The sequence below is a fragment of the Humulus lupulus genome, chromosome 7, assembly GCF_963169125.1.
Source record: "Humulus lupulus chromosome 7, drHumLupu1.1, whole genome shotgun sequence".
Taxonomy (NCBI): Eukaryota; Viridiplantae; Streptophyta; class Magnoliopsida; order Rosales; family Cannabaceae; genus Humulus; species Humulus lupulus.
Window position 1 is genome coordinate 17,653,818 of NC_084799.1, and position 26,872 is coordinate 17,680,689.

A 26,872-nucleotide genomic window follows, 5' to 3' on the forward strand; every position below is an offset into this window, starting at 1 on the left:
CCTCCCAGGCCGCTCGAGTCCAAGCCGATTCCCTAGCTAACGTGAGACAGCAGCCCGGTGAGACGCTGAAAGCCTACTTGAGCAGATTCGCGAATGTCGCTGCTCGAGCCAGAGACGCTGACGATAGCTCTAAGCTCATGGCCATGAGAATCAGAATCCTGGTCGGGGGAGACCTGTGGAAAGATATTCAGAGGAAGGGAGTCAGCTCGGTTAACAAATTCCTTAACAGAGCCCAAGAGTGGATAAACTTAGAAGAAGCTGAAGCTTCAGCCGCAGGGACCAGCCAGGTTCCCGAGAAACCCGTTGGAGCGGGGACAGAGATCGTGGTGGCGATCCCCGAGATCGCATAGAACAACCAGCCCTGTGGTGGCGAAAGAAAGGAAAATGGTGAAAACAGCCAGCACGGTCAAAAGAAGAATAAGTCTGTGGATAAATTCAAGCCCGTGTTCACGACATATACCGAGCTCACCCAGTCCAGGGAAAGTATTTTCCTGGCCAGCGCTGCTCGGGTCCCCTGGAAGAGGCCGGAGCCATTGAAACACCACAAGGTAAAGAGAGATACTTCAAAATTCTGCCGTTTCCATAACGACGTCAGCCACAATACCGACGATTGCAGGCATCTAAAAGATGAAATCAAGACCCTTATCCGAGCAGGCCCCTTGGCACAGTACTCAGGAAACAGGGTCCCAGCGAGTCGACCCGCTCCAGAAGTCCCAGTCAGTCAGCCCGGGCCTCGGGTAGATCAGGACGTCCCTCCTCCCGTGGTCGAGGGAGAGATATCCACCATCTCTGGAGGACCGCACATGGCTGGCACGAGCAGAGGTGCCCAGAAGAGGTATGTGAATGAATTAAAGGCCCACAATGGAGCGGAGTTCATCCCAGAGCAGCGTCATTCAAAACAGCAGCGGTTAGAGAAGCAACTGATTACGTTTACGGAGGAAGACGCAGGCCATGTCCAATTCCCCCATAATGATCCCTTGGTCGTGGCAGTCCAGCTCGCCAACCGGAGAGTGAGGAGAGTGTTGGTGGACAACGGAAGCTCGGTGAACCTCCTATTCCGATCCACATTAGAAAAGATGGGTCTAACCGTCGCTGAGCTAAGGGCGACCTCCATGATGCTGTATGGTTTTTCGGGAGAAGGATCGGCAGCGATATGGACGATCGAGCTGGTGATCACCCTAGGAGGAGAGTCTTGGACAGTCTCCAAGCTACTTGAGTTCGTGGTCATTGACTGCTCCGCTGCCTACAACGCCATTTTGGGCCGACCTACACACATAGCTTTCGAGGCCATCACCTCCATTCGACACCTCGCCATGAAGTTCCCTACTTCAACAGGAATCTGCACCATCAAGGGTGATCAGCTCGCTGCCAGGGAATGCTATAGCATTTCATGAAGGGAAAGTCTAAACCCGGGCAGCTGGCAATGGCCATTCAGAGCGAGGAGGAATCTCAGGGACCCTTGGCGGCTCTTGAGATTGAAAAACCTCAGAATCCCGAAAAGGAAAAGATCGCCTTGAGTGAGGACATTGACCCCCGAGTAGGCGAGGACAGATCCGAGCTCCAGGCTATTGAGGAGCTCGAGGAGGTGAACATTGATAAACAAAATCCATCACGGACAGTTAAGCTTGGGAAGAACCTCTGCGACCAGAGAAAGGCGGAGCTGATTACGTTTCTGAAGAATAGCTTGGACGTATTCGCATGGTCTCACAAGGACATGGTGGGGATCAGCCCGAGCGTCATCATGCACACGCTCCATCTGGATAAAAGCGTTCCTGCCAAGTCTCAAAAGCAAAGGCGTTTAGGAACAACTCGAGCTGAAGCCCTAGAAGAAGAAGTGGCCCGGCTCAAAAAGTGCGGCTTTATCCGCGAAGCCAAATTTCTAATTTGGGTCGCCAACCCCGTGCTAGTTCCAAAGCCCAATGGGAAATGGCGGACCTGCATTGACTTCTCCGACCTGAATAAAGCCTGCCCCAAGGATTGCTTTCCATTGCCAAGGATCGATCAGCTGGTGGATGCTACGGCGGGGCACGAGCTCATGTCCTTCATGGACGCGTACTCAGGCTACAATCAGATCGCGATGAATCCGGCAGACCAGGAACATACCAGCTTCATGACCCCAACGAATGTCTATTGCTATAAGGTCATGCCGTTTGGCCTGAAGAATACCGGAGCTACCTACCAGAGGCTAGTAAACAGAATGTTCGTGGACCAGATCGGAAAGAACATGGAGGTGTATGTTGATGACATGCTCGTCAAGTCAAAGACTGCCGACAACCATGTTTCCAACCTGGAAGAATGTTTTAAAATACTACGGGACTACGGCATGAGGCTCAATCCTCAGAAATGCACGTTCGGTGTCGCATCGGGGAAATTCCTGGGGTTCATAGTCAATACCCGAGGAATCAAGGCAAACCCCGACAAAATCAGGTCACTGCTCGAGCTTCCTTCCCCCAGGTCGCGGAAAGATGTCCAAGGCCTCACAGGAAGGGTGGCAGCACTCAACCGGTTCATTTCCAAGTCAACCGACAAGTGTTTGCCTTTCTACAACCTGCTCCGGGGAAACAAGAAGTTTGAGTGGACAGTAGAGTGCGAAAACGCATTCCTCGATCTGAAGGCGCATCTGGCTGAACCGCCCGTGTTGTCCAAGCCCAGGGCAGGAGAGCCTCTTTTCCTCTACATGGGCGTCACTGAGGATGCAGCTAGCGCCGTGCTAGTACGAGAAGAGGACCAAGTTCAAAAGCCAGTCTACTACATCAGCAAGAGACTCCTCGGAGCAGAGTCACGGTACCCACTGATGGAAAAATTGGCGTTTTGCTTAATCACAGCCTCGCGAAAGCTCAGACCGTATTTCCAGTCCCACTCGGTACACGTCATGACCGATCAGCCTCTAAGGCAGGTTTTGCAAAAGCCTGAAGCATCGGGACGTTTGTTAAAGTGGGCAGTCGAACTCAGTCAGTTCGAGATTTTCTATACTCCACGAATTGCCATAAAAAGTCAGGCGTTGGCTGACTTCGTGGCGGAGTGCACGGGATTCCAGGAGGATCCATCAGAAGGCCTACTTCAAGTCGCCTCGCCGCATTCTTCGTGGAAGATCTTCGTTGATGGTTCATCTAACGAGAGCGGCTCCGGGGCTGGAATCATTCTAATATCCCCCGAAGGACATAGGTTCCACTCGGCGCTAAGGTTTGGGTTCAAGGCGTCCAACAACGAGGCATAGTACGAAGCTTTGTTAGCTGGGCTAAGGGTAGCTCAGGAGTTAAAGGCGAGCTCCGTCCAGTGCTTCAGTGACTCCCAGCTCGTGGTAAACCAGGTTCTGGGCGAATATCAGTCGCGGGGACCCAAGATGGCCGCCTATTTGGCAAAGGTAAAATCCGAGCTGTCTGCATTCGAGCGAGGATCGATCGAGCAGATACCTCGAGAACAGAACACCAACGCAGATGCTCTCGCCAAACTCGCTACCTCGGGAGAGACAGAAACCCTGGGGTTGGTGCCAATAGAATTCTTGAAAGAACCAAGTATAGAAGGAGATTGGGCAGAGGTCGAGATGATTGATGTCAAGCCAACCTGGATGACCCCCATTCTTGAGTATCTCGTCGAGGGCAAGCTGCCTGAAGAGTGTAACGATGCACGGCGAGTCTTGTATCAAGCTCCAAGGTACACGCTGGTCGATGGTGTGTTGTACCGACGTGGACATTCCCTACCTCTCCTCCGGTGCGTTCATCCAGGTGAGGCACAGGCCATCCTGCAGGACATTCACGAAGGATTCTGCGGAGACCATGCTGGGGGGCAAAGCCTGGCCTTAAAGGTTCTCAGGCAAGGTTATTACTGGCCAACTCTATCCAAAGACTCGATTTCATATGTGAAAAAGTGCGACAAGTGCCAGCGTTTCGCTGCGGTTGCCCAAGCTCCTCCAGTTGAACTGAAAATGATCTCGGCCCCTTGGCCATTCGCCATTTGGGGGATAGATCTAGTAGGCGCCCTGCCTACCGGAAAGGGCGGGGTCCGTTACGCCGTGGTAGTCATCGACTACTTTACTAAGTGGGCCGAGGCAGAGCCGTTGGCAACAATAACATCGAAGAAGGTACTCGACTTTGTGGTTAAAAGCATCATCTGTCGATTCGGCCTGCCGAAGAAAATTGTCTCCGACAACGACACTCAGTTCGACAGCGACCTATTCACCGAGTTTTGTGAAAAGCACGGAATTGTAAAAAGCTTCTCCTCTGTCGCCTATCCTCAGGCAAATGGCCAGGTCGAGGCTGTCAACAAGACTCTAAAGGCGAGCCTCAAGAAAAGATTAGATGAGGCAAAGGGGGTCTGGCCAGAGCAGCTCCCCCAGGTCCTTTGGGCATACCGGACCTCGCATCGGACTCCTACGGGTCATACTCCTTTCTCCCTAACCTTTGGAAGTGAAGCAGTCCTCCCCGTGGAAGTTAAAGTTCTGTCGCATAGAGTCCAGTCTTACGACCAAGATAGGAACCACGAGCTCTTATGCCATTCCCTAGACATTATCGATGAAAGGCGAGAGGATTCGCAACTCCAGCTCGCCCATTACCAGCAAAAGATCACCCGCTACTTCAACACTAAAGTCAAAAAACGTACCTTTAGCGTCGGCGACTTGGTCCTAAGGAGAGTTTTCCTAGCCGGGAAAGATCCCAAAGATGGAGTTTTGGGACCGAACTGGGAAGGACCATACCAGGTCATTGAGGTCATCAAGGAAGGAACTTATAAGTTAGCTCAACTTGATGGAGGGGCAGTCCCACGGACTTGGAACGCCATCCACTTAAAGAAATATTATCAATGATCCACTTGTAAGGCCTGGAAGGCCACTTTTTATGTATTAATAAAAATCAAGTTTTTCTTTTTATTTGCAAGTGTAATCTTAAAGTAAGCACGAAAGACCCTTTCCCAGTTACTTGGGGGGCATATGGTACCTAGATATAACCAGGTCTCCTTAACGACTTAGATGTTGATTCTTATCTATGTATAAGGGTTAACGCGAACTAAGTCCTATCCTAGTTTTAACCGGGTCATAAAACTTAGAAGTTAACTTAAATTTATTGATCGTGGTTCTTCTTTAAGAGCTCGAGATATGGATAAAAGTTGACACGAACTAAGTTTTCAAAATAAGCTCCTGGTTTTAACCGGGTCATAAAACTTAGAAGTTAACTTAAATTTATTGATCGTGGTTCTTCTTAAAGAGCTCGAGATATGGATAAAAGTTGACACGAACTAAGTTTTCAAAATAAGCTCCTGGTTTTAACCGGGTCATAAAACTTAGAAGTTAACTTAAATTTATTGATCGTGGTTCTTCTTAAAGAACTCGAGATATGGATAAATGTTGACGCAAACTAAGTTATCAAAATAAGCTCCTGGTTTTAACCGGGTCATAAAACTTAGAAGTTAACTTAAATTTATGGATCGTGGTTCTTCTTAAAGGGCTCGGGATATAAATAACGGTTAACGCGAACTAAGTTTATAAAAAAAAAAGAAAAAAAGAAGGGGAAGTGTATTGTATCCAAAAGCATGAAGAAATATGTAAGTTAAAATTGCAAGGCAAATTGTCTCGAGGTAAAAACACCTCGTACTAAGGATTACATAAAATACTTCAAAATAAAGAGAAGAAAAAATGTCCTAACCTAAAAAGGGCTGTCACCCTCCATATCCACGCAACCCAGAAAACCCTTGCATGCGGCTACAGTAAATTTTTTTTTACCTAAGCTACAGTAGCATGTTTTCAAAGTGAACAGGGTCAGGAAACTTACAGTGTATGGCTGGAAGATTGAAGAGAATGTTGCGCTGATAGGAGCTTCGTCGGTGAAATAGCTTCCAAAGCTTCGGAGAAACTCGTGCGCCTAAGCTTCTTGAACAATGAAAATGGCAGCAACGGAGTCGAGGGTTTCGTTCTTCTGAAAGTTAGAGAGGGAAGAAGGAAAGAGATTTGGGAAATTTTGAATGAAGGGGTGGCCCGTGCGTAGGGTGGCCACCCCCTTTTTATATACGTGAAGGATCACGTGTAGAAGGCTCTTGGATGACCCTAGTGAGGGATCCGAGGTCTTCCACTCGAAATACGAAACGACGGCTAGGCTTAGACTAGGCCATTAAATGCGGTTCTCGAAAAACGTACCGTCACCACCCACGGCGTTCCGCGTATCAGACGCCTGCACAAAAAGTGGAATATGAAGGGTTGTGGGGGAGTCTAAAAGCCCCTACTGTGGTCTTCTATATATGACGTCATATACCACGAGCAGGAGCTTGGGGGGCAGATGTACGCCCTGGTTTTCCCATGGGCTGATTAGCAGGTCGAGCCTCGGACTAATCCCAGTTAGTCCGCAAATTTCCCTAGGCCGGAGCTCCTGTTTTCGAGGTCGTACCCCCTTAGCTCGAGGGATCCTCAAGGACTCGCCAAGGCTGCCCAAGACTGGGGGAAGGAGTCTGAAGGCCGAAGGTCGGGTCAGGGAAGCAGCTCGTGGTACGAGCTTCTCATGGATCTCTGACCCTTTGTAAAGTCAACACACGCAAGATAGACGTGCCTATATCTGACATCACGTGTCCGATATCTCCCTGGCTTCTCGGACACGCAGCAGGAACATGCGTATTCAGACACCCACGGCTGGGTTGGGCCGTGCGGCCCATTATCTCCTTATCTATCGATTTGACCATACTTATGTGTCAGGTTTAGGAATTAATCATGAATGTCACAGAGTTGATATGACAAATAAGAAGGTCACGGGATGACCTCCTTACCAACTTCCAGGTGCCTTCTCCTATAAATATGGAGACCCTGGGAGTTGATAAGGGTTGGAAAAAATAGTCTCTGAAGAGATATACACTTTGTAACCAAATACCCAGAATATATCAATAATATTGACTAGTGGAGTAGAAGGATTTTAACATTTGAACCACTTAAAAACGTGTCTTGGGTCACCAAGTTCATCCTCTAAGATTTCATATCTGTGACGGTTCTACTTTCAGCACTAATCATTTTCTCTCATTCTCTTAATTACCTGTTGGCGAAGAACCGCGCCAACACTATATATCAACTTCTCTATTTTTTCTCTACATCATTTAAATATTATATTTTTTAAAAATATTTTATTCATTTTAAGAAATAAAATAATTAAATATAATAGTATCACACTCATATATATACAAAAGTTTATAAAAAAATAATAAAATATTTATAGCTTGATGAATAGTATTTCACTCCATATAAAGAAATACTATTCATTTAGGTAAAAAAATATAACTTTACATCACCCATTGGAAGATTATTTAACAATTTTTTCTCTATATTATAAAGAATTAAATATTTTACCTCATCCATTGAGAGTGCTCTTATAAGATTTATGAAAAAATGGTCAACAGCAAAATCAAAGATATTTTAATTTAAATATATTTTGTTATTAATTCTTCTGAAAGATTTTTTTGGATGTTTTTTTAGATACTGCTATGTTATTTTGAACAATAGTTCATCCATGAATAATTATTTATTTTCCATTTTAGTTTATAATGAAACATGATTAAACATTTTATTTTATAATAATACAAAATTTAGATCTAATGTAAAAGCATATTAATTTTTTTGTAAGAGATGAAGAAAAATATTTATATATAATTCTGATTTTTGTAAGAGATAAAAAAACCTGTTGAGTTTAGTCTAAAAAATAACATAAAAAAGTTAATTTTGGAATTTTCCAAAAAATAATTTAAGGAAAAGTAAAAACACAGAAATCTTATTTTATAAGTGTACGTTTGCTTAGTTTAAAGTTGTAAATTGCTTATTCAAATATGTATTTTTTTTATTATATTTTTTAATTATCATATAAATTTTAAATAAATAAACAATATCATAAAATAAATAAAAGATGTTTAATATAATGTATAAATATATAAGAAAAAATTAGGGTAAAACATTATCTATAATTTTAATAAAAATTGGTTCACTTTTTAAAATATATATAATAGAATGAATTACAATTCTATAGTATATATAAATATTTTATTAATAATCTCTACATATATGACATCTAAACACAATATTAATATATATTTACATGCTACATAACATATATATAAATTACAATAATATTTAAAAGAAATTAATAATATAATAAAATAATAATAGAAAAAGTCATAGTGTAGAGTAGTATACATGCACATCAACTATTTTTAGTTTCTAATGTATCTTGCAATATCCTTTGGTAAATTTGATGAAGAAAAAAACTTCAATCGCTTGATAAAATACATACTATCACACAAATTTATAAGATAAAAAAAATGATGCAACCACACTTACTTCCACTAAAATTTTCAAACCCTCAAAACCAGAAGAAGAAGGCGTGGTAGTAGTAGAAGAAGAAAGATGCAGATTTGCGTTCAGACCCTCACTGGTAAAACCATCACTCTCGAGGACGAGAGTAGCGACACCATCGACAATGTCGAGGCCAAGATTTAGGTACCATTTTGCTTCATTTTTATTTTTATATACATATTTATAAATGTTTATGTAGAATAGGGTATTTCGATTGGTGAATATTTCTTGTTTTTGCGTATTATATAATAAAGAAAGTTGAGTGGTTTATGCAATTTGTAGTATTGAGTTGGCTTTATTATTTTAAACAAATATGATTTAATTATTAAATTATCATAAAATATCTTAAAAATGTCATATTTTAATTAATTAATTTTTGTTCAAATTTATGTTTGTTCTAGTTTTTGAATTTGATAGTAACAACAAGAAATTATATATTATATATTTAATATAATATTAATATTATAGGTATATTTTAAATTTAAGTTATTTGCTAGTTGATAGTAGATTATATATATTATATGTTTAATATGATATTATTCTAAAAAGTGAAATTTAAGTTATAAAACGTATGGTTTTATTATTTTTAAATAATTATTGTAAAATATTTCAAAAATATCTTATTTTAATTTGTTTAGTTATTTATTTATTTAAGTTTAAGTCATGTTTATTTATTTATAAAAATATTCTGTTAAATATAAGAATATTCTGTTAAGTTAACCGAAAAAAATAAAAAATCATTAAAACCAAGAATTTTCGTTATGTCTTATCTACTCTTTTTATATAGAAGAGATATATAAATATGTATTAACGTTTTAAAAAAATTAATGTTTATGCTATATTTTAGATCTATATTAATTAGTGTTTATTTTGTTATAAAAGTTAAATGTATTAAATGAGTGTTTAATTGTAATATGTTAGACACCAAATTAATACATAATTTTAGACAATAGATTTGAGTCCTTTTTGGCACATTGAGTACGGTTTTCTTGGTTATGGAGAAAAAAATAATAAGAATGACAATTAGTCATTTTACCCCTATTTTTGTTAACAATATGCATTTGTTACTTCACTTTTGACATTGTCTTCAAATACCTACTAAATGACAAAGCTAGTCTTTTTTTACCCTCTAACTACTTCTCTTAATATGAATTTTTCCCCAAACCTCTTGTCTATCATAAATATCACATACATGATAAATTTATTTCAATTTTACTCTTAAATTTTATTTTTATTATAAATTTGACCATACAATTAATTTTATTTTTATTTAATTGTTACATAAGTTAAAAAAAATTATCATTTTTTTACCTATAATTTACAGGAATTGATTATGTATTTTTGTTGGATTATATAATTGATGAAATGATTAGAAAAAATTAAATAAAGATAAATTTATTAATAATGTCATTAATGTATTTGTTAGCTATAAGTAAATAAAAAAAGAATTGGGAAAATGTTGATTTAGAAAAAACTAAAAGAATTTTTAAATTTATATAGTTTTGTTATGGCTGTGTTATTTATTTATTTATTATTAATAAAACTAAATGAAGGTTTTTAATTTTTTTTAAATGTATACATTAATTATATAAGTAAGATTAAAAAAAACTTAAGCAACTTACAAAATTTTATATTATTTATTTAGTTATTTATTAATTTAATTTTTTAAGGTAAATTAACTTTTATAATGGTTAATAAAATTATAATTAGTTTAATATGTTTCATATTTTTGATTAATTTTATTTAGTAATATATTATAACATAAATTAAAAAAGTTAAATTCAAGGGTAAAAATAAAACAAATTCATCAATGTATGTGATATATATATATATATTTATATATATATAATGATAAACAAAAAGTTTAGGGAGTAAATTAGGGGTCAAATAAGATTAATTTTGCAAGGTATTTGAAGAAAATGTTAAAAGTGGGAGAAATGCGTTTAATAGCAAAAGTAAAGTGGAGGGGAATGACTAATTGTTCCAATAAGAAAAATAGCCCTTTGACTACAATTGCAGATCATTGATTCATGGCACACTAACTTTGGCTGAAAACTGCAGCCAAATTAAGAAGATGTGGGGCTCTAGGCTTTGCATGACCCTCGAACCAAACCAGCACAAACTCTCATAAAACTTGGCTCTGACCCTTATTAGATCATAATAATACTCATAATGACACGCATTCTCTCTTTTGGTAAAAGGGACTGACGAAAATTCTTTTAGACAACATGGTATTGGTATTGGTATTGGTATTGGTATTGGTATTGGTAGACCCCAATGAAGAATATACTATATACAATGCCAGAGTTTCTACAGCAGAGCAGGGCAACTCACCCGTTTTTAAGAAAACAAGGCTTCGCTTTCTTGTTTTTCTTGACCTATAGGCAGTTTGTGACAGTTTATATATAAAAAAATATATGATATATAATGACAAGTTTATTATAAAGTTTATTTCTTCACCTACGTACTCTGCTTCCTTCTCTAAAGTTTAAAGTTTGTAGCATCGTAGATTACTTCCTCGTGAAGTGTTTCACTTACTTTTCTCGAAAAAGCTACGAAATATGGGACGGAGACCCATGAAAATGAAGTCCTCACTTTTTCTTCTGTAATTGCCAAAGACTCAGTTTCTTCTTACTTCAGTTACTCCCCCGACCGATCATCTTCATCTTCATCTTCTGTTTCTAGCTCAGAAGCATAGTCAATCTTTGATTGAGAAAACAGAACTTATCTGGAAATACAAGTCTCATATGGTCTCAAGCTTGCAGCTTCAATGGAGCAGAGTTTTTTTAAAAACCAGTCGGCCTCTCTGCAGAAGTCAAGCGAAACCCGTCTAAAGGAGCTCGAAATGAAGGAGACCCATATCAACAACCGCTTCAAAGAAATCGAATCCAAGGAGAATGAGATAGGTTTGGTCCTGAAAATGTTAGAACAGCGAGAAAGAATGGTCGAATTGAAAGAGAAAGGGCTTGGAGGGATTTCTGATTTTGATCGTAGTTTAAGCATGGATGGACAAAAGATGTTGATGTTTTTGAATCAGTATGTGGACGAGCAAGAAAAGTTACATGATGTGATTTACAATGATCTTAAACGGTCTGATGATCCAGCAAAATTGGTTCTGGATGCGGTCAAAGAGTTCTACGCGGAGAATGAGGAAATGGGTTTTTCAGGGAGTGTTCGGAAGAGGAGTTGTGTGATTTTGTTGGAGCAATTAACAAGGCTGGGGCCAGTTATTGAGCCCGCAGTGAAGGCAGAGGTGGCGACATTAGCCCGAGAGTGGAGGGCAAAGATAAAAATGGAGAACGAGCAAAATGGTGTTTTGGAGGTTATGGGGTTTTTGCTTCTTTTGGGTGCGTACGGATTGGTTGATGAGTTTGATATTTTTGAAATGTTGAGTGTTTTCGAGACTATTGGGCAGCAGCATGGACAAGCTGGTGAGCCGTGCACAACGGTCGATTTAGCCAATAAAGATCCTGGTATGTTAATTGTTTTGGTAGTTTTTTTTGTTGGATTTCTAATAAGGTTTTGACTCTCTGTCTTTCTCTTTTATTATGCCTTGTATACATTTAGTATGTAGAGTTGAGAATGACTCTGTAGTAATCAGTTACTACATGCATCAGGATTGTATACATTTAGTACTGATTTGATGTTAAATTGCTTAGTTAGCACTGTCTTTGATTCTCAAGTAAAGGCTAACTGGTCTTTGGAGGAGGATAAAGAGTTGGACAACAGGATAGCTTTGTCATTTGATTGCCCCTCAGATGCGCTCAAGTACTTCTGTGTTGGTATGGATGGAAGAAGTCTGAGATCGTTTCTCTATGATCACGTGGAGGAGCATGACTCATTGTGCAATGAAGTTCAATGTGCTCTAACTCAAGCACCTGATCCGGCAAAGCTTGTTTTAGATGCAATACCTGGTTTTTTACGGACACAGCCAGAGTTTGACAAGGGTCTGGCACTGGCAAAAATCAGAAAGAGCTGCATCCTTTTGTTGGAGCAGTTAATGATTATATCTCCACAGGTAAGTCCTAATGTGAGAGAAGAAGCCTCAGCTATGGCAGATGAGTGGGCAGCTAACTTGGGACAGAAGTTTCAGCGTCCGGTGACTGTGTATGGGTTTCTTCTTTTCCTAGCAGCGTATGGATTCAATTCTGATTACAAGGCAGATGAGCTTATTCGTCTTTTTGGAATTGCTACTCAGTATCAACCCTCTCCTGGTTTGTGTCAAGTCCTTGGTTTAGCGGATAAAGTAGAAGGTGAGTAGACCCCAAATATGGTGTTTTGTATCTTCTCCTTTTAAACAAGAAACAGATATATTTATGCACTAAACTTTATATGATCTCTCTTTTATAGGAAAGTGCAATATTTCATGCAATCTATTGTGTTTTTTTACTAGACAGGTTATCCAATTAGGATGACGATAATTTAGATTGAGGTGATCATAGTTGCAATTAGGCTTTCGGATGTCGTTAATAGCAGTTTGATAAAATCCAGGGTTCTTGGTTTATGGCTGACAGTTATCATCCAAAGTCTCATACAAAAACCTCTGCTGCTTGAAGCTATTGACAATATGTATGCATATCAAGTGGCTGACAAGTTCCAGCCAGTACGTATTCTAAAGGGCTATTTGAGTTACTCTAAGAAAAGAATATACAAGAAAGGAAAAGGCAAAAAACCGGTTACTCAACAGGTATGTAACCTATCTGTTGCATGCTAGTAATATTTGTAGTATTAAGTTTTGACACTGAGTGCTCATATCGATTGAAATTTTCCTACAGAATCAGGGAATAGACAAAGAAATAACTGCTATGAGAACAGTGATCAAATATATTGTTAAATACAACCTTGAATCAGAATTTCCACCTGAGGACCTTAAGAAACAAATTGTGAAGCTGGAACAGCAGAAGGGGATACTTGGTACTCTGCCAACAGAAAAACCAAAAGCATATGGGAGCGGTATAACACTAGACCCTTTTCTATCATGTGGTATGAACAATAGAATTTCTAATCGAATTCAATCTGTGAAAATACTTTTTTTCATTTTTTTTTTATATCATAGGAAATGTAAACTCATTCCACTCTAGCATGTGGTGAGAACAGTAGAATTTGTAATGAGATTCCAACTCTGATTATACATTTGTTGTTCTTTTGATAGTTGAGAATGAATATCCATATATATATATGTATGTATGTATGTATAACTTTGCTGACTATTTGTCATAAATCTAGCTTATTGTCTATTGGGAAATGCTAAGCTGCTAGAGATGTATCTCTAATATATTGCCTGGTAATCAACAGAAACGGTTTATGTATGATCTTTTATGGGCTTTCATCTTATCAAACTTCAGATACTTCGTCACCAGTTTTCATAAATTTATGCAGAAATTTTATATCCCTGGAATTGTTGTTTATTCTACCTCTCTGTTGAAACATTGGGAAACATAAGGATCTCCATTATTATGCCTAGTATACTTCTTGTTATGTTGAATTCAGCGATTTGTGTTGTTTGAATTGCAAAGCTCAACTTCATATGGGTAATCATTTGGTTTAATTTTTGAATTCACTTCCTAATGCTGTATCTTTTTGAAGTTCACTTACTCACGGTATCTTCATATCATATGCTGCTTGTTTATGACTGGTTAGCAAGCACTTCTGCCGACTCTCAAGTAAAATTTGAACCAGCTCCAAATGAAAATTTACAGTTGGACAACCAAAGGACTTCATTATCTACCGGCCCTTGGCCTCAGCTTGATGCGTTCTGTATCAGTAACGCTGGAAAAGGTTTGGACTTTTTTTCTTACGAGCACACTGAGGAGTATGATTCAATGTCTTCTTCCTCTAGTCACCCTTGGCCTGAGCTTAAGTCCTTCTGTGTCAATATGGAGGGTAGGGGATTGAGAAATTTTCTTCATGACCATATTGAGGAGCATGATTCACTGTGCAATGAGGTTTATGATGCCCTACAGTATGCAGCTGATCCAGCAAAGCTTGTTTTAGATGCAATGCCTGGATTTTTTCGTTCACAGTCCAAGTCTGTTAAGGGTTTATCATTGAACAAAGTCAGAAAAAGCTGCATTCTCTTGCTAGAACAATTGATAACTATATTGCCGGAGATCAATCCTCAAGTGAAAGAAGAGTCTTTGAAGATGGCAAATGAGTGGAAAGCTAACTTGGGAGAGAAGTATCAAAAACCTGTCATCGTTTATGGATTTCTGCATTTTGTGGCAGCCTATGAGTTAGCCTCTAATTACGAGGGGGATGAGCTTCTTGGTCTTATGACAATTGCAAATCAGTATAAAGTGTGTCTCAATTTGTGTCAAATCCTTGGTTTGACAGATAGAATCGAAGGTGAGCAGATCCTCAACTTGTTTGCTAGTTCATTTGAATTGAAAAAACTATAAATACTTCAATAAGGCTAGTGAAAACACTTTCTATAGCACTTTGATGAAATCTATATGGTTCTTGTGTCACTTGTCATGCAGTTTTAATAAAAACTCTCTTACAAAAGAATCTGATATTTGAGGCTATTGAGCATATATATGCATTTGAGATGAGTGATAAGTTCAAGCCAGCAGCACGTCTTTTGAAGGGCTATCTAATCTTCATAAAGAAAACGGCATACAAGAAAGGAACCAGAAAACAAGTAAGTCCTCATTTTGTTTTTTGGGATTGTTTTAATATAGTGTTTATGAGGTTATACCTGCCTTTTCTGAGTCCATTTGTGGATTGAACTGTGGTATGGAATCAGGCCATTGACAAAGAAATAGCTGCTGTGAGAAATGTTATGAAATGTATAGCTAAATACAAGCTTGAGTCAGAATACCCACTAGAGGAGCTTGAGAGACAAATAGTGGAACTGGAAAACCAGAAACTAATGCTCCTATAAATGACTGCCATACCATAGCAACAGAAGAAGCACAAAGCATATGTGGAACATTTTTTGTGTTGGTTCTCATCTTTTACGTGTGTTTACAAGTTGGTTCCTATATTTTTTTTGGTAAATTGGTCCCTACCTTTCAGTTTCAATACAAGGATTGAATAAAGTTTGATCCTTAGTCTACAGTTTTTTTTTTTATATATATTTTAAACTTTTAATGACAACAATAAAATTAAAAATTATCACATTAAATAATTAAAAAAAAAATTGAACATGGATTAAAAATACTATAAAAGTTTATATTCATGAAAAAATAAATACCTTTATTTTTTACTTAAAATCTATATCATATTGGAGATTATGTGACAATTTAAACACTCTTCAAATCACTTTTTTCTCATTTAGTCTAATTTTTTTTATTCATTTTATAAATTATAATAATAAATGTAATTTTTTAAACTTAAATGAGATATTTATAAGATATTGTTATTAAAATATAGATAGATATCTATTTGTGAATCTATATATATTCTAAACATTATCTATTAATCTCATATTTTCCTCTACTCTAATTTTTTTTTCCTCTCTAAACTCTTTCAATTTCAATTTTCAATGAATTCCAATTCATATCTCCAAATTTGATTGATTTACTTGTTAATGATTACACAATCATTTCGGGTATTTATTTAATTATTAATGTTTGTTCATCTTTAAAGTTTTGGTATTTATTCAATTATTAATGTTTGTTAATCAATAAAGTTTTTACTTTAAATTATTGATATTGACATTCTAACATCTTCATCTTATTTTTCTATTATGTTTTAGATGTTATCGGATGATTAGGTTGTATAAATCTTCAGATAGATTTTGTAGTATCATTAATCGAAAGATTTTCCACCATCTCCAATGATGTGGAAGCAATTACAAGTTCTAATATATCTATTTTTTTCATTTAATTACTATTATTGTTGAAAATGAATAGAAAATAATAAAATTTATATAATCATCTTATTTTTTATTTGTTTATTTGTGGTTAATTAATTTACTATTATTATTTTAAATTTAAATAAGATATTATTTTTATTTATTTATAATAATATGTTCATATCTATTTTTTGTAGACTTTTTTTTAAATTAAAGATATTTTATACAAATATATCTTTTTGTATATAAATATAAAATATTATTCTAGATGGATATTATTAAATATATTATTATTATTATATGTGAAGTTTTGGTACAATTGAATTGAATCTTATCATTACGATGCAAAAGTCTATAATCTCTCCCAATAATCATTCTCTTTTTTCGGAAGAGAAACGAGTAAATAGAATGGAAAAAATCTAAATTTACCATTACATCAAAATATGCTACTACATAGAAAAATTTATATATGTATATGTATTGTAATATCTTTTAGTACCAATAATATATAATAACTTATCACACCTGCCAACTTCTAAAACTAACAAGTATGAATAATGTCATTGACCAATAACATATTTGTACATTCAAGAAGTTACCATACAAGGTAAACTATAATTATGTCAAGAAATCAAATTCATCAAATCTAAATGAAGTAAACGGTCCCTATGCATAAAAGAACTTAATAATAGGAAGCAAAAAACCCTTAAAACTTGGTTTTATAGGATTAAGTTACTCAAGTTCTATTTGTTCCTATGCTCAAATAATCAACAATAATGTGATAAGCCAATTGAATCAATTTTATTTGGCAAAAACATAAATAATACCTATAAAGTTTGTCGTCAAATATATTTTAAATGACAATGTCAAAATTGGAAAATGTCACACGACTTTTTAAAAAATAAAATAAAAGGAGAATTCAAGTCAAAATCTCTAATCTATTTCTAATTTTTCTACATTTTTAATTATATTTTCTTTAATTTATGATTATTAAATAATTAAAAAAATATCTAAAATCATCAATAATGGCAATACTTATTCCGTAACTTTTTTTTTAATATTTATTAATAACTAATTTTCTAATAATTATTATAATAAATCAACCATATATAAATTCACATTTATCTTGAAGATTTTCCAGTTCATGATAATATTTTTATTGTTTCATATTTCAAATTCAAAATTTAAAATATCTTAATTTATTTAGAAATAATTAATTTTTTAATAATTATATATAATTGACATTTATTTTAAAATTTTCCATCTGTATTTATCTTTTTATTGTTTTGATATTTCAAATTTAAAATAAAAATAAAAATATTTTATTTATATTTAAATAAAATATTTATGAATAACTATTTTTTTAATAGTTATAATAATAAATGAATCATATATAAATTGACATTTATCTTCAAGATTTATTATTTTGATATTTCAAATTCAAAACCAAAATATCTTAACAATTAAAGATATCAACATGTATATACGTGATATTAGTTTGATTAAGAACATTACTAATTAAATTAATAAAAAAAATTATTTTGAAAAAAATGAATGATTGTGAAAAATGTCATAATTTATAATTTTTCTTCCCTAAAAATATAAAAAAAAATGTTAAATTTTTTTTTATATATAATAAACAAAAAAACAACTCAAAGCATATAAAATAATAATAATATTAAATAAAAACACACGCACACCAAGTAGTTTGAGTTTTATTTTCAACAATTTAATTATTTAGATATTCTCGAAAACCTGTAAGAAGCTCGCTATATAATGAACATTATCACGAGAAAAATTATAGTCAAGACATTCTTACGTATTTATATAAGGAGCATCTTGCACGCGTAGGATAAAAAAGAATTCCTTATACACAATCTCTCAAAAAAAAATTTAATTATTAAAAAAACTGCGCGAAGAGCGGCTATTTTTTCTAGTTAATATTAAAAAAAAAAGAAATAAGATTTAAAAAAAAATATAAAGTTTAAATTATAATTTACATAATCATATTTAAAATAAATATAAGACCAATAGTATGATTATAGAACACAAAAAATAATAACTTTTAAAATATAATTTTTTTTGTTAATTTAAACTAAACAAAATATATTTTTATTCTTATTTTTTAAAAATCTTTATATTTATAATTTTTGGGCAAGACTACAATAGTGTACATTTTTATATTTTTACATGATATAACTTCAATTTTTTTCCAAACTTACTTATCTACGTGTATAAAAAAGAATAATTTACTGTGATAGTGTACACAGAGAAGAAGAAGACAAAATCAAAATCAAATTGTCATGTGCCATATGCGGTGAACCGAGTGCCGGCGTTTTAATGAGGTGGATCCGAGCTGGACTTTGACCTGCTGTGGCTTTCAGTGACTGAAAATTGAATTATTATCATTTAGAGTTTTGGTAAACTTTTGACCTTATCCTAACCATCTCACGTATTTTTTCAAAATTTTTGTTTAGTTAAGTCACCTGTTTTTCATTTTAAATCTAATTTTGATTTGTCTACTTAACTTGAATTGATCTTTCTTAAAAGTGAAAACAACACGTGTATCTGGTTCACCATTGACAAAGAAGTTTGACCCGACATTTTCCAACAACCAAGTTTTTTCTGAACCTCACCCACTCTGCCCGCTATCATGTTTTGATAGAGGCCAAAGTGTCAAGCTATGCCTTTTCTTTTTAATCCTCTGTTCTGTTGCTCTTCCCTACCCCACCCACCTATTCATTTATCCACTATTGGTCCACCAACTTTCTGTGCCAACTTTTTTTAAGATTGCTGATATTATTTTTGCAATTCAAGTAAATCCCATAAATATTTACTTTGACTCCTTATAAATTCTTGCTTTAAATAGTGCCTTTGGTCAGTTTTTCTGGTGTTGTACTATTTTCTGTTTTTCCATTAAAGTCAGCAACAAAGAGTTGAGCTCCTTTCACCATTGGGGTTGGATTTGATAATGGGAAGTGTTGGAATGAAGAAAGCTTCAACCTTGATATGTGCTCCATTAATGGCTAAATCTGCTGAGGAAATGGTGAGGGGCATGCGCCAGGCTAAGGCTCAAGGCGCTGATGTTGTTGAGATCAGGCTGGACTGCATTAACAACTTTCATCCTCACAAAGACCTTGAAATCATCTTGAAAGATAAACTGTTGACAACCCTTATCGTTTATCGGTAAAATTTCTAACTAATCATATCTTAATTTTGATGTCAAAGTCACAAATGAGAAACTTTCATTTCTGTTTGTTTGAAATATTGTAATTGATTATCTCAGGCCAAAGTGGAATGGTGGTTTGTATGAAGTTGATGAACATGTTCGAATGGAGGCACTTCATCTGGCAAAAGAGTTGGGAGCTGATTATGTGGAGTTTGAGCTCGAGGTGTAGTTCTTTGAGGCTTTTTTGTCATTTAAATCTGTGGGGTATTTGAAGTCTTAAACTATTTGCTCTTTTTCATCGTATAGGTGAAAAATCAATCAATTTTTGATAAAGTAGACATTGAAAATGAAATTTCTCGTGTGTTTTAGGTGGCCTCTAAGTTTATGGAAGAACACAGAACGAGTTCTAGCAGAGGTAGTAAAAATATTGTGTCCTGTTATGTGAACGGAGAGACCCCTTCAGAAGAAGACCTGAAAAATATTATTGCAAGTATGCAAGAAACAGGAGCAGATATGATCAAATTAGTCACTAATGCAGCTGATATCACAGAAATACCAAGAATTTTTAATCTCCTCTCAAGTTGCCAGGTCTGAGTTCTTGTAATTTGCTCTGATTCTCACTTTATGCAATCTTTCACTAGAATTTCTAATGAAAAACTGAAAAGGGGTAAATAAGATATTTAGATAAATGATTGAATGGTTTTTCTTCTTCAGTGGCTTAAAGTTCAATTTGAAAAACTCCAAATCTGCTTTTGCTTCTGCCTGCAGGTACCACTGATTGCATACTCTTCTGGGGACAGAGGTCTTATAAGCCAAATATTGTCCCCAAAATATGGTGGGTTCATGGTGTATGGCTCTATGGAGGGAGATTCTATACCAGGTTTACCTACCTTAGCTAGCCTTAGAGAAGTGTATAAAGTTGACTGCATAAACAAGGATACTAAAGTTTTTGGGCTTATTTCCAAACCTGTTGGTCATAGCAAAGGTCCTATATTGCACAATCCTGTCATTAGACATGTTAATTTCAATGGAGTTTATGTTCCAATGTTCGTCGATGATCTTCAGAAATTCTTCAGCATCTATCCGAGCCCTGACTTTGCTGGATTTAGGTAAGCCTATTCGTGACGAAAAGAATGATATCACGAGCTCTTTGCTGGATTGACACTCTTCTAAGTTCTAAGTGTATTTTTGTTATGGCGTTGTTCTAGTGTTGGAATTCCATACAAGGAAGCTGTAATTGGATTTTGTGATGAAGTCCATCAACTTGCTCAGGTTGGCACTATCTCTCATTCAAAATACTGAAGTTGCTTTTGTATTAGTTTGAATTATGATTATAGTAGTAAGTTCTCTTTGTGCTAATCAATGTTTGCATCAGTCTATAGATGCTGCTAATACAATTATAAGGAGGCCTATTGATGGAAAGCTGGTTGGTTATAACACAGATTGTGAGGCTGCAATAACTGCAATTGAGGATGCTCTAATCAAAGGTAATCATGGATGAAAGTTTCCCAAGTAAAAATGCTATGCTTATTCCTAATTCTCCAGACATTGTTCTCATCTTTTTGTCAATTTGGAATGTTCCAGCTCAGAGATGCACTAATGGAAGAGCATCTTTGGATTCTCCACTTAATGGCAAGTTGTTTGTGCTGGTTGGAGCTGGTGGAGCAGGAAGAGCTTTAGCATTTGGTGCCAAAAGTAGAGGAGCTCATGTAGTAGTTTTCGACATTGATTTTGGTAGGAATCTTCTTACTTAAAGCTAAATCATAATTAGTAAAAGTTAAGACTCACTACAAACACTGGTCCTGACTCTTGTTGTTTTGTCCAAAAGACAGAGCACTCTTTTGGTATATAAGATACGATTTTGTATTCATAAATATTAATAGCATAACAATGATAAATATAAAAAAGTTAAAGCTATATCATAATAAGTAAAAGTTAAGACTCACTACAAACACTGGTCCTGACTCACTAAATCATAGCTTTGTATTCTTACTTAAAGCTAAATCATAATAAGTAAAAGTTAAGGCTCACTACAAACACTGGTCCTGACTCTTGTTGTTTTGTCCAAAAGACAGAGCAAAGTCTCTTGCTTGTGCTGTAACTGGTGAAGTAAGGCATTTCAAAGAATTAGCCAAGTTCCAGCCAGAGAAAGGAGCAATTCTGGCCAATGCAACACCTCTAGGAATGCACCCAAATACAGATCGAATTCCTGTTTCTGAGGTGATCTACTACTAATACCTACATTTTCTATATATTTCATTTTAAGACTTTTTGTTGAGATGTTTTTTTTTGTTCTTCAAGGCAAGCTTGGCAGATTATGAGCTTGTATTTGACTCGGTTTACACACCCAAGAAAACCAGATTATTGAAAGAAGCTGAAACAGCCGGTGCTATCATTGTCAGTGGAGTCGAAATGTTCCTTAGACAAGCCATTGGGCAGTTCAATCTCTTCACAGAAGGAGAAGGTATACACTTTGCTGTTTTAACTTGATGTTTTTATCCATATCTTCCACAAGTTTTAGTTTACTCATTAAACCTATTCTTTGTGTGGCTATTACTTTCCCGGGTTTTGCAGCTCCTGAAGAATTGATGCGTGAGATTATTTGGAGCAAGTTTTAATGGTCTTCATCAATGGAAATACACAATTTAATATGTATCAGATATTCATCTGATTATGCATATGCTGATAAATCATGGAAATTTCAAGGCAAAAATGTACAAGTTTCCATGAAGTTTTTTTTATATTTATCATTGTTATGCTATTAATATTTATGAATACAAAATTGTATCTTATATACCAAAAGAGTGCTCCCAAGTACCAACCAGCCTCAAGTGGTTTCATAATAACATATTTTAGTCAAATTTATACAGTAAAGCTGCACTGCAAGTTCTAAAAAGGCTACAAATATAGGTATTTATATATTGGAGGCGGACGTACTCGAGCTAAATTTACAACACGTTAAAGCACTTTTGAATCATTATAATTTTTATATATATTTATATGACAATTATTGCATAGTGTTTCACTTTAAGCTTTACTGTTCTCAGTATTTTCGACCTTTGAATCATTTTAGGCGCAATTTTTTTTTTTATGACAGTATATATTGTAGTTATTTAGAGCATCGCTGCAATTTTTAAAAAATTTTGAATAATTTATGGTACCAAAAACTAGATTTAAACATGTTGCACGCATGACTAATTTTTTTTTGGGAAATTAACAAAAATGCATTAACATTAGAAAAATATATGAAAAATACGGTAGCCTACAAAAATACGGAATTTTTATGAAAAACACGGAGGGGCAAAAGTGTAAATACGGAGTGACAGTTAAATACAACTTTTTTTGTTAACAGTTGTTACAAATTCGTAAACATATGTTTGAGATTCGTAAAAAAAATATTTTTGTAAACAACATTTACAAATATATAACAAAGTTTTACAAATTTGTAAACAAGTTTTATATTTTTGTAAACAACATTTATAAAATAATTATTTGCTATTTTTTTTATTTTTGTAACAAAGGTTTACAGAACTAATTTTAATATTTATAAAAATAAGTTGTGAATTAAGTTAACATATTTGTAACAAAAATATATAAAACTAAGTTTGTAACTAAAATATACAATTTTGTTTTTGTAACTAATATATATAAAAATATTAAATTGCATTAAACAAGTATCATATATATATTTTTTAAATTGTAACTACTAATAAAAATAATTATATTTTTTAAATATATAATAATTTATATAAGCATAAATATTTATTTAATATCAATAATTATATTTATTTATAATATTTATAAGTAAAATAAATAAATTTATAATTATTATTATTAACATACAAAAAAATATGAATGAACTAAAATTAGTGACGAGAAAAAGAATAAAGAAAAAATAACAGAAGTGTAAATAATGGAAAAAGAAGAGTGAGATAAGTGAGATATTATTATATATATATAAATATATATTTGTTTATTTAGCAGTTTATAAATGGCCGGTTAGCAAACAAAAATTATTTAGTTACATGTATTATATAAATATATATATATAGACATCTATTCACATATAGATAATATATAAGTTGAGTATTGGAATTGACAGCAAATAAATTTTAAGGGGAACAGATGTGTTATACGGCAAGTAAGAATAAATTTTACCGTAAATGTGTAATTATTTTAGTTTACCGTAAAAAACGATATTTTTTTAATATTACCGTGATGATTGTAATTTATCCTTTTTTTTTATGTACGTGGAAAACATATTTGATCCTAGTTTTTTGTATTGTAAACTATTTAGAATTTTCTGAAAATTTATAGGATGCTCTAAATAAATATAATATACACGGTTATAAAAAAAATCACGTCAAAATCTGTTCACGGATCGAGAATACTGAAGAACCCCCACTGGTAAGGCTTAAGCTAAAGCCCTGTATGAGAAATTCCCTGATTTATATTGAGTGTAAACAAATTTCATTGGAATCAAACCTGAGAATCAGCTATTACCCCAAGAGAGTGAATGTCCATGAAGTAGCCAGCCCACCATATTTTGGAGCCTTCCATGGATAAAGCAAGCTTTGCTAATGACTGTGCAACCACATTTGCCATCCTAGGACAATGATTAACAACAATAATATCAAAACTAGCAGAGTTGAAAAATGTCATGCATAAAGGTGCCAAACGATGAGAACAATTTGTGCTTGTTCTGACAACAGACTTATATCTTAATCTGGTACATAGCAGCAAACCTTGGACAACATCTGCAGCCCCTGCTACATGAGCCTCAAAACAGGCCTTGGACAACAGATGAAGACGCCTCCCAGGAGTCGGCCTTGTCCAAGAAGGGTGGACCTGTGAGTCAGGAGTTTTCAGCAGCAGTCCGAGGAGGAACATCACTGCTGCACTGAAATCTGTCAGGGTAGTTAAGGGACCATTCTGCGACCATGTTCACACTCCAAGAGATACTGTCATGAACAATTTTGTTGCGTCGCTGCTAGATTCGCCAAAGAACTACTGCCAATTTTTACAGTTCAGACTTAGCCAAAATGCTTACCAGGAGCAAAAAAAAAAAAAAAACTTCATAGATGTCAATGTGGTGAGGTAAATTATGGGGTAGCTGAACTGGACAAGCTTCAAAATCACTAATAAGATCTCTACACCCCATAAGAGCATGGAATCAATTAGAATGTCACACATGGAAATGGAAAGTGTGTAGTAACGCTATGCCATTTACATATAAGAGTTTTGGTTTTGAGATGACACCCTATACTTTTCACATTTAATGTCTACGCTTTCATGGTATCAAAGATTATAATGCTCTACCTTTCAGCAGTCCAAGAATGGTATGCATAAATATCTTGATAGGATGTATTATTCCACATGAAAAGTGTATGGTAACACTATGTTATTTATAAGAGTATGAGTTAGTTTGACTATAGATTTTAGTTTTAAATATCCGCAAATTAGAGACAATTCTAAAATTTATATTGATATGTTAAATTTTATAAAAGTACTAAATGATATATCTATTATACTATAGGGAAATTCTTGGGTACTGGCACTGAAAACGCCAGTACCATAGTGTCATTTTAAAAAAATTGTAATGCCCCAAATTTTCTAATAAGGTTTAGGACTTTAATTAGGAGGTCAGGAGGGCCATAATTGATTTATTATGTTATTAGATTATTATATGCATGTTTATGTGAATTATATTATTATATGATGAAAAATGCATGCATATAGGTCCGCATTTTATTATAAGGGCATTTTGATAATTTGGCCGGTTGAAGGCGTGATTGTGTATTTTCATGCATGTGGGTGAATTATAAATAATACCACATTATATCTGGATTTGTTCGAGCCATTCGGCATGAGACGATCATGAAATGCAAGTTATCGGTCTAGTCATAACAGGGTTAGTTTCGGGGATCAGGGTGAGTCTCGGGGTAATTTGGTGATTAGAACGTTGCCGGGAATTAAAGGGTAACAGGATATGAATTATTAGCATTTGGGAATTTTGAGAATAGCGGGAATTGGAGGGTGTTAATTGTAATTAACGAGATAGGCGGGAAAAGACGATTTTACCCTTGGAAGTCTTTAGAGGGATTTAATTGACATAGGGGTATTATGGTCATTTGACCAGGGGATTATATCACACTAGAAGGCTGTGGAATTGTAAAAAAAAAAAAAAAACAGAGCATCATCATCCTCATCTCTCTCTCCCGTACCTCTCATTCTCTTATTCTTCCTTCCTAATTTTTGAACCTTACTTGAAGAACCAAGTTAGGAGAGCAAGGCTTCAGGGCTTAGGATCTTAATTCATCCATTCAAGAGGACTCAAATCCAACTTGAGGTAAGATTTCACCCATGAATTTAAGCTATACTCTATTTTTCTAGTAAGTTTTCAGTTGATAATTTGAGATGTTAGTTGTGAGAATTCATGGAAGTTTTTGAGTTTGGTTGCTTGGGTTTTGATGAGGGTGTGTTGTAAATGAAGTTTAGGGGTTGAATTGGATGTTTGGGTGATGTTTGGAGGGTTGGTTTCAAGGGAAATTGCAAGGAGGGAAAACCAGAAAGATTCTGGTATGTAATTGGCGCAGCAGCGCTAGGCAGGGCAGAGAGTTGGGTCTCTCTGACTTGAAATAGTGCCTCAGCGCCACCTAATAGCGCTACAGCGCTGGTCCATTTTTCTAGCAAGCCTATTTTAGGGCTCGGAATGACTTTTAAGGCTCGGGGATGGGTTTCTTTTCCCCGTTTGGGTAGATTGAGATTCCTGAGAGTGCGGGATTGATCCCGAAAGCGTGGTTTTAGATTGTGAACCTCTTATTGATTTACTTTATTAATGGATTCCAATTGGTTATGACTAGGTGACCGCTAAGGAACTAAAATGTCGATCGTTCTCAAGGGTCGTTCTTATATTATTTCTTGCTCGAACCCGATGTAAGAAAACTGCACCCTATACATGCGACATGCATGGTTATTATTATGAGGCATGTTGAATGTTGAAATGTGGACATTGAATGCATATTAAATGCTTAGCAAATCTTGCTCATTTGTGATGCACGAGAAACATGTGGTTAGGGCATGCCATGAATGTTAAATGTGAGATTGATCAGAGCTTGAGTCTTTGTGTTTGTGCATGATCCTAATTATGCTAGCAATTGTTAAGTGAGCATGCTGAATGCCCTGTATTTGGATATTTGACATATGATATATGTTGGTAGCATTGCTTACTTGTGTGTGGCACTGACTATTCAGGATCGACACTGGTCGCGTATTACTGACCTGAGAGTCAGAAACGGCATAAGCATCATGAACGCAGAGCCAATAAAAGATTAGATCTAATCGATATCAACATTGAATGACTCTAGGAGCATTAATGCTGGATCAACCCGAAGGTCAATGAAAATTATAAGCGCTTGTCTAGTCTAAGACTAGTTACTCAGAGCCAGGGCCAAAAGCCTAGGTGACTATTTTGTCACATGGCTGAGAGAGCAGAATCCCACGATAGTGACTTGATGATTAGTCAATCATTTAAAGGTACTGACCCCCTGATAGTGACTTGTTAATTAGTCACTCGTTTAAAGGTACAAACCCC

At 35.3% G+C, this 26,872-nt stretch overlaps 2 protein-coding genes across 3 annotated transcripts; both read left to right on the forward strand.

Annotated features, from left to right (window-relative positions):
* Positions 1 to 10,727: 10,727 nt before the first annotated feature.
* On the forward strand, positions 10,728 to 15,368 carry LOC133790830 (FRIGIDA-like protein 5). Of its 2 annotated transcripts, none has more exons than XM_062228622.1 (7): positions 10,728 to 11,784; positions 11,971 to 12,564; positions 12,826 to 12,998; positions 13,087 to 13,294; positions 13,952 to 14,656; positions 14,791 to 14,951; positions 15,057 to 15,368. In XM_062228622.1, the coding sequence occupies exons 1-7, from the start codon at positions 11,082 to 11,084 to the stop codon at positions 15,192 to 15,194; spliced, it is 2,682 nt and encodes an 893-aa protein (XP_062084606.1). In that variant the 5' UTR covers positions 10,728 to 11,081; the 3' UTR covers positions 15,195 to 15,368. The 2 variants fall into 2 exon arrangements, with proteins under 2 accessions (XP_062084606.1, XP_062084607.1); XM_062228623.1 differs by having other exon boundaries at positions 10,730 to 11,784; positions 13,087 to 13,264.
* A 3,430-nt stretch (positions 15,369 to 18,798) lies between these two features.
* Positions 18,799 to 22,080, forward strand: LOC133790831 (bifunctional 3-dehydroquinate dehydratase/shikimate dehydrogenase, chloroplastic-like). Its single transcript, XM_062228625.1, has 10 exons — positions 18,799 to 19,295; positions 19,396 to 19,501; positions 19,648 to 19,866; positions 20,047 to 20,387; positions 20,487 to 20,550; positions 20,654 to 20,765; positions 20,863 to 21,012; positions 21,350 to 21,498; positions 21,580 to 21,742; positions 21,853 to 22,080. Exons 1-10 carry the CDS (start codon positions 19,081 to 19,083, stop codon positions 21,894 to 21,896), a joined length of 1,563 nt encoding a protein of 520 aa, XP_062084609.1. The 5' UTR covers positions 18,799 to 19,080; the 3' UTR covers positions 21,897 to 22,080.
* The last annotated feature ends 4,792 nt before the right edge of the window (positions 22,081 to 26,872 follow it).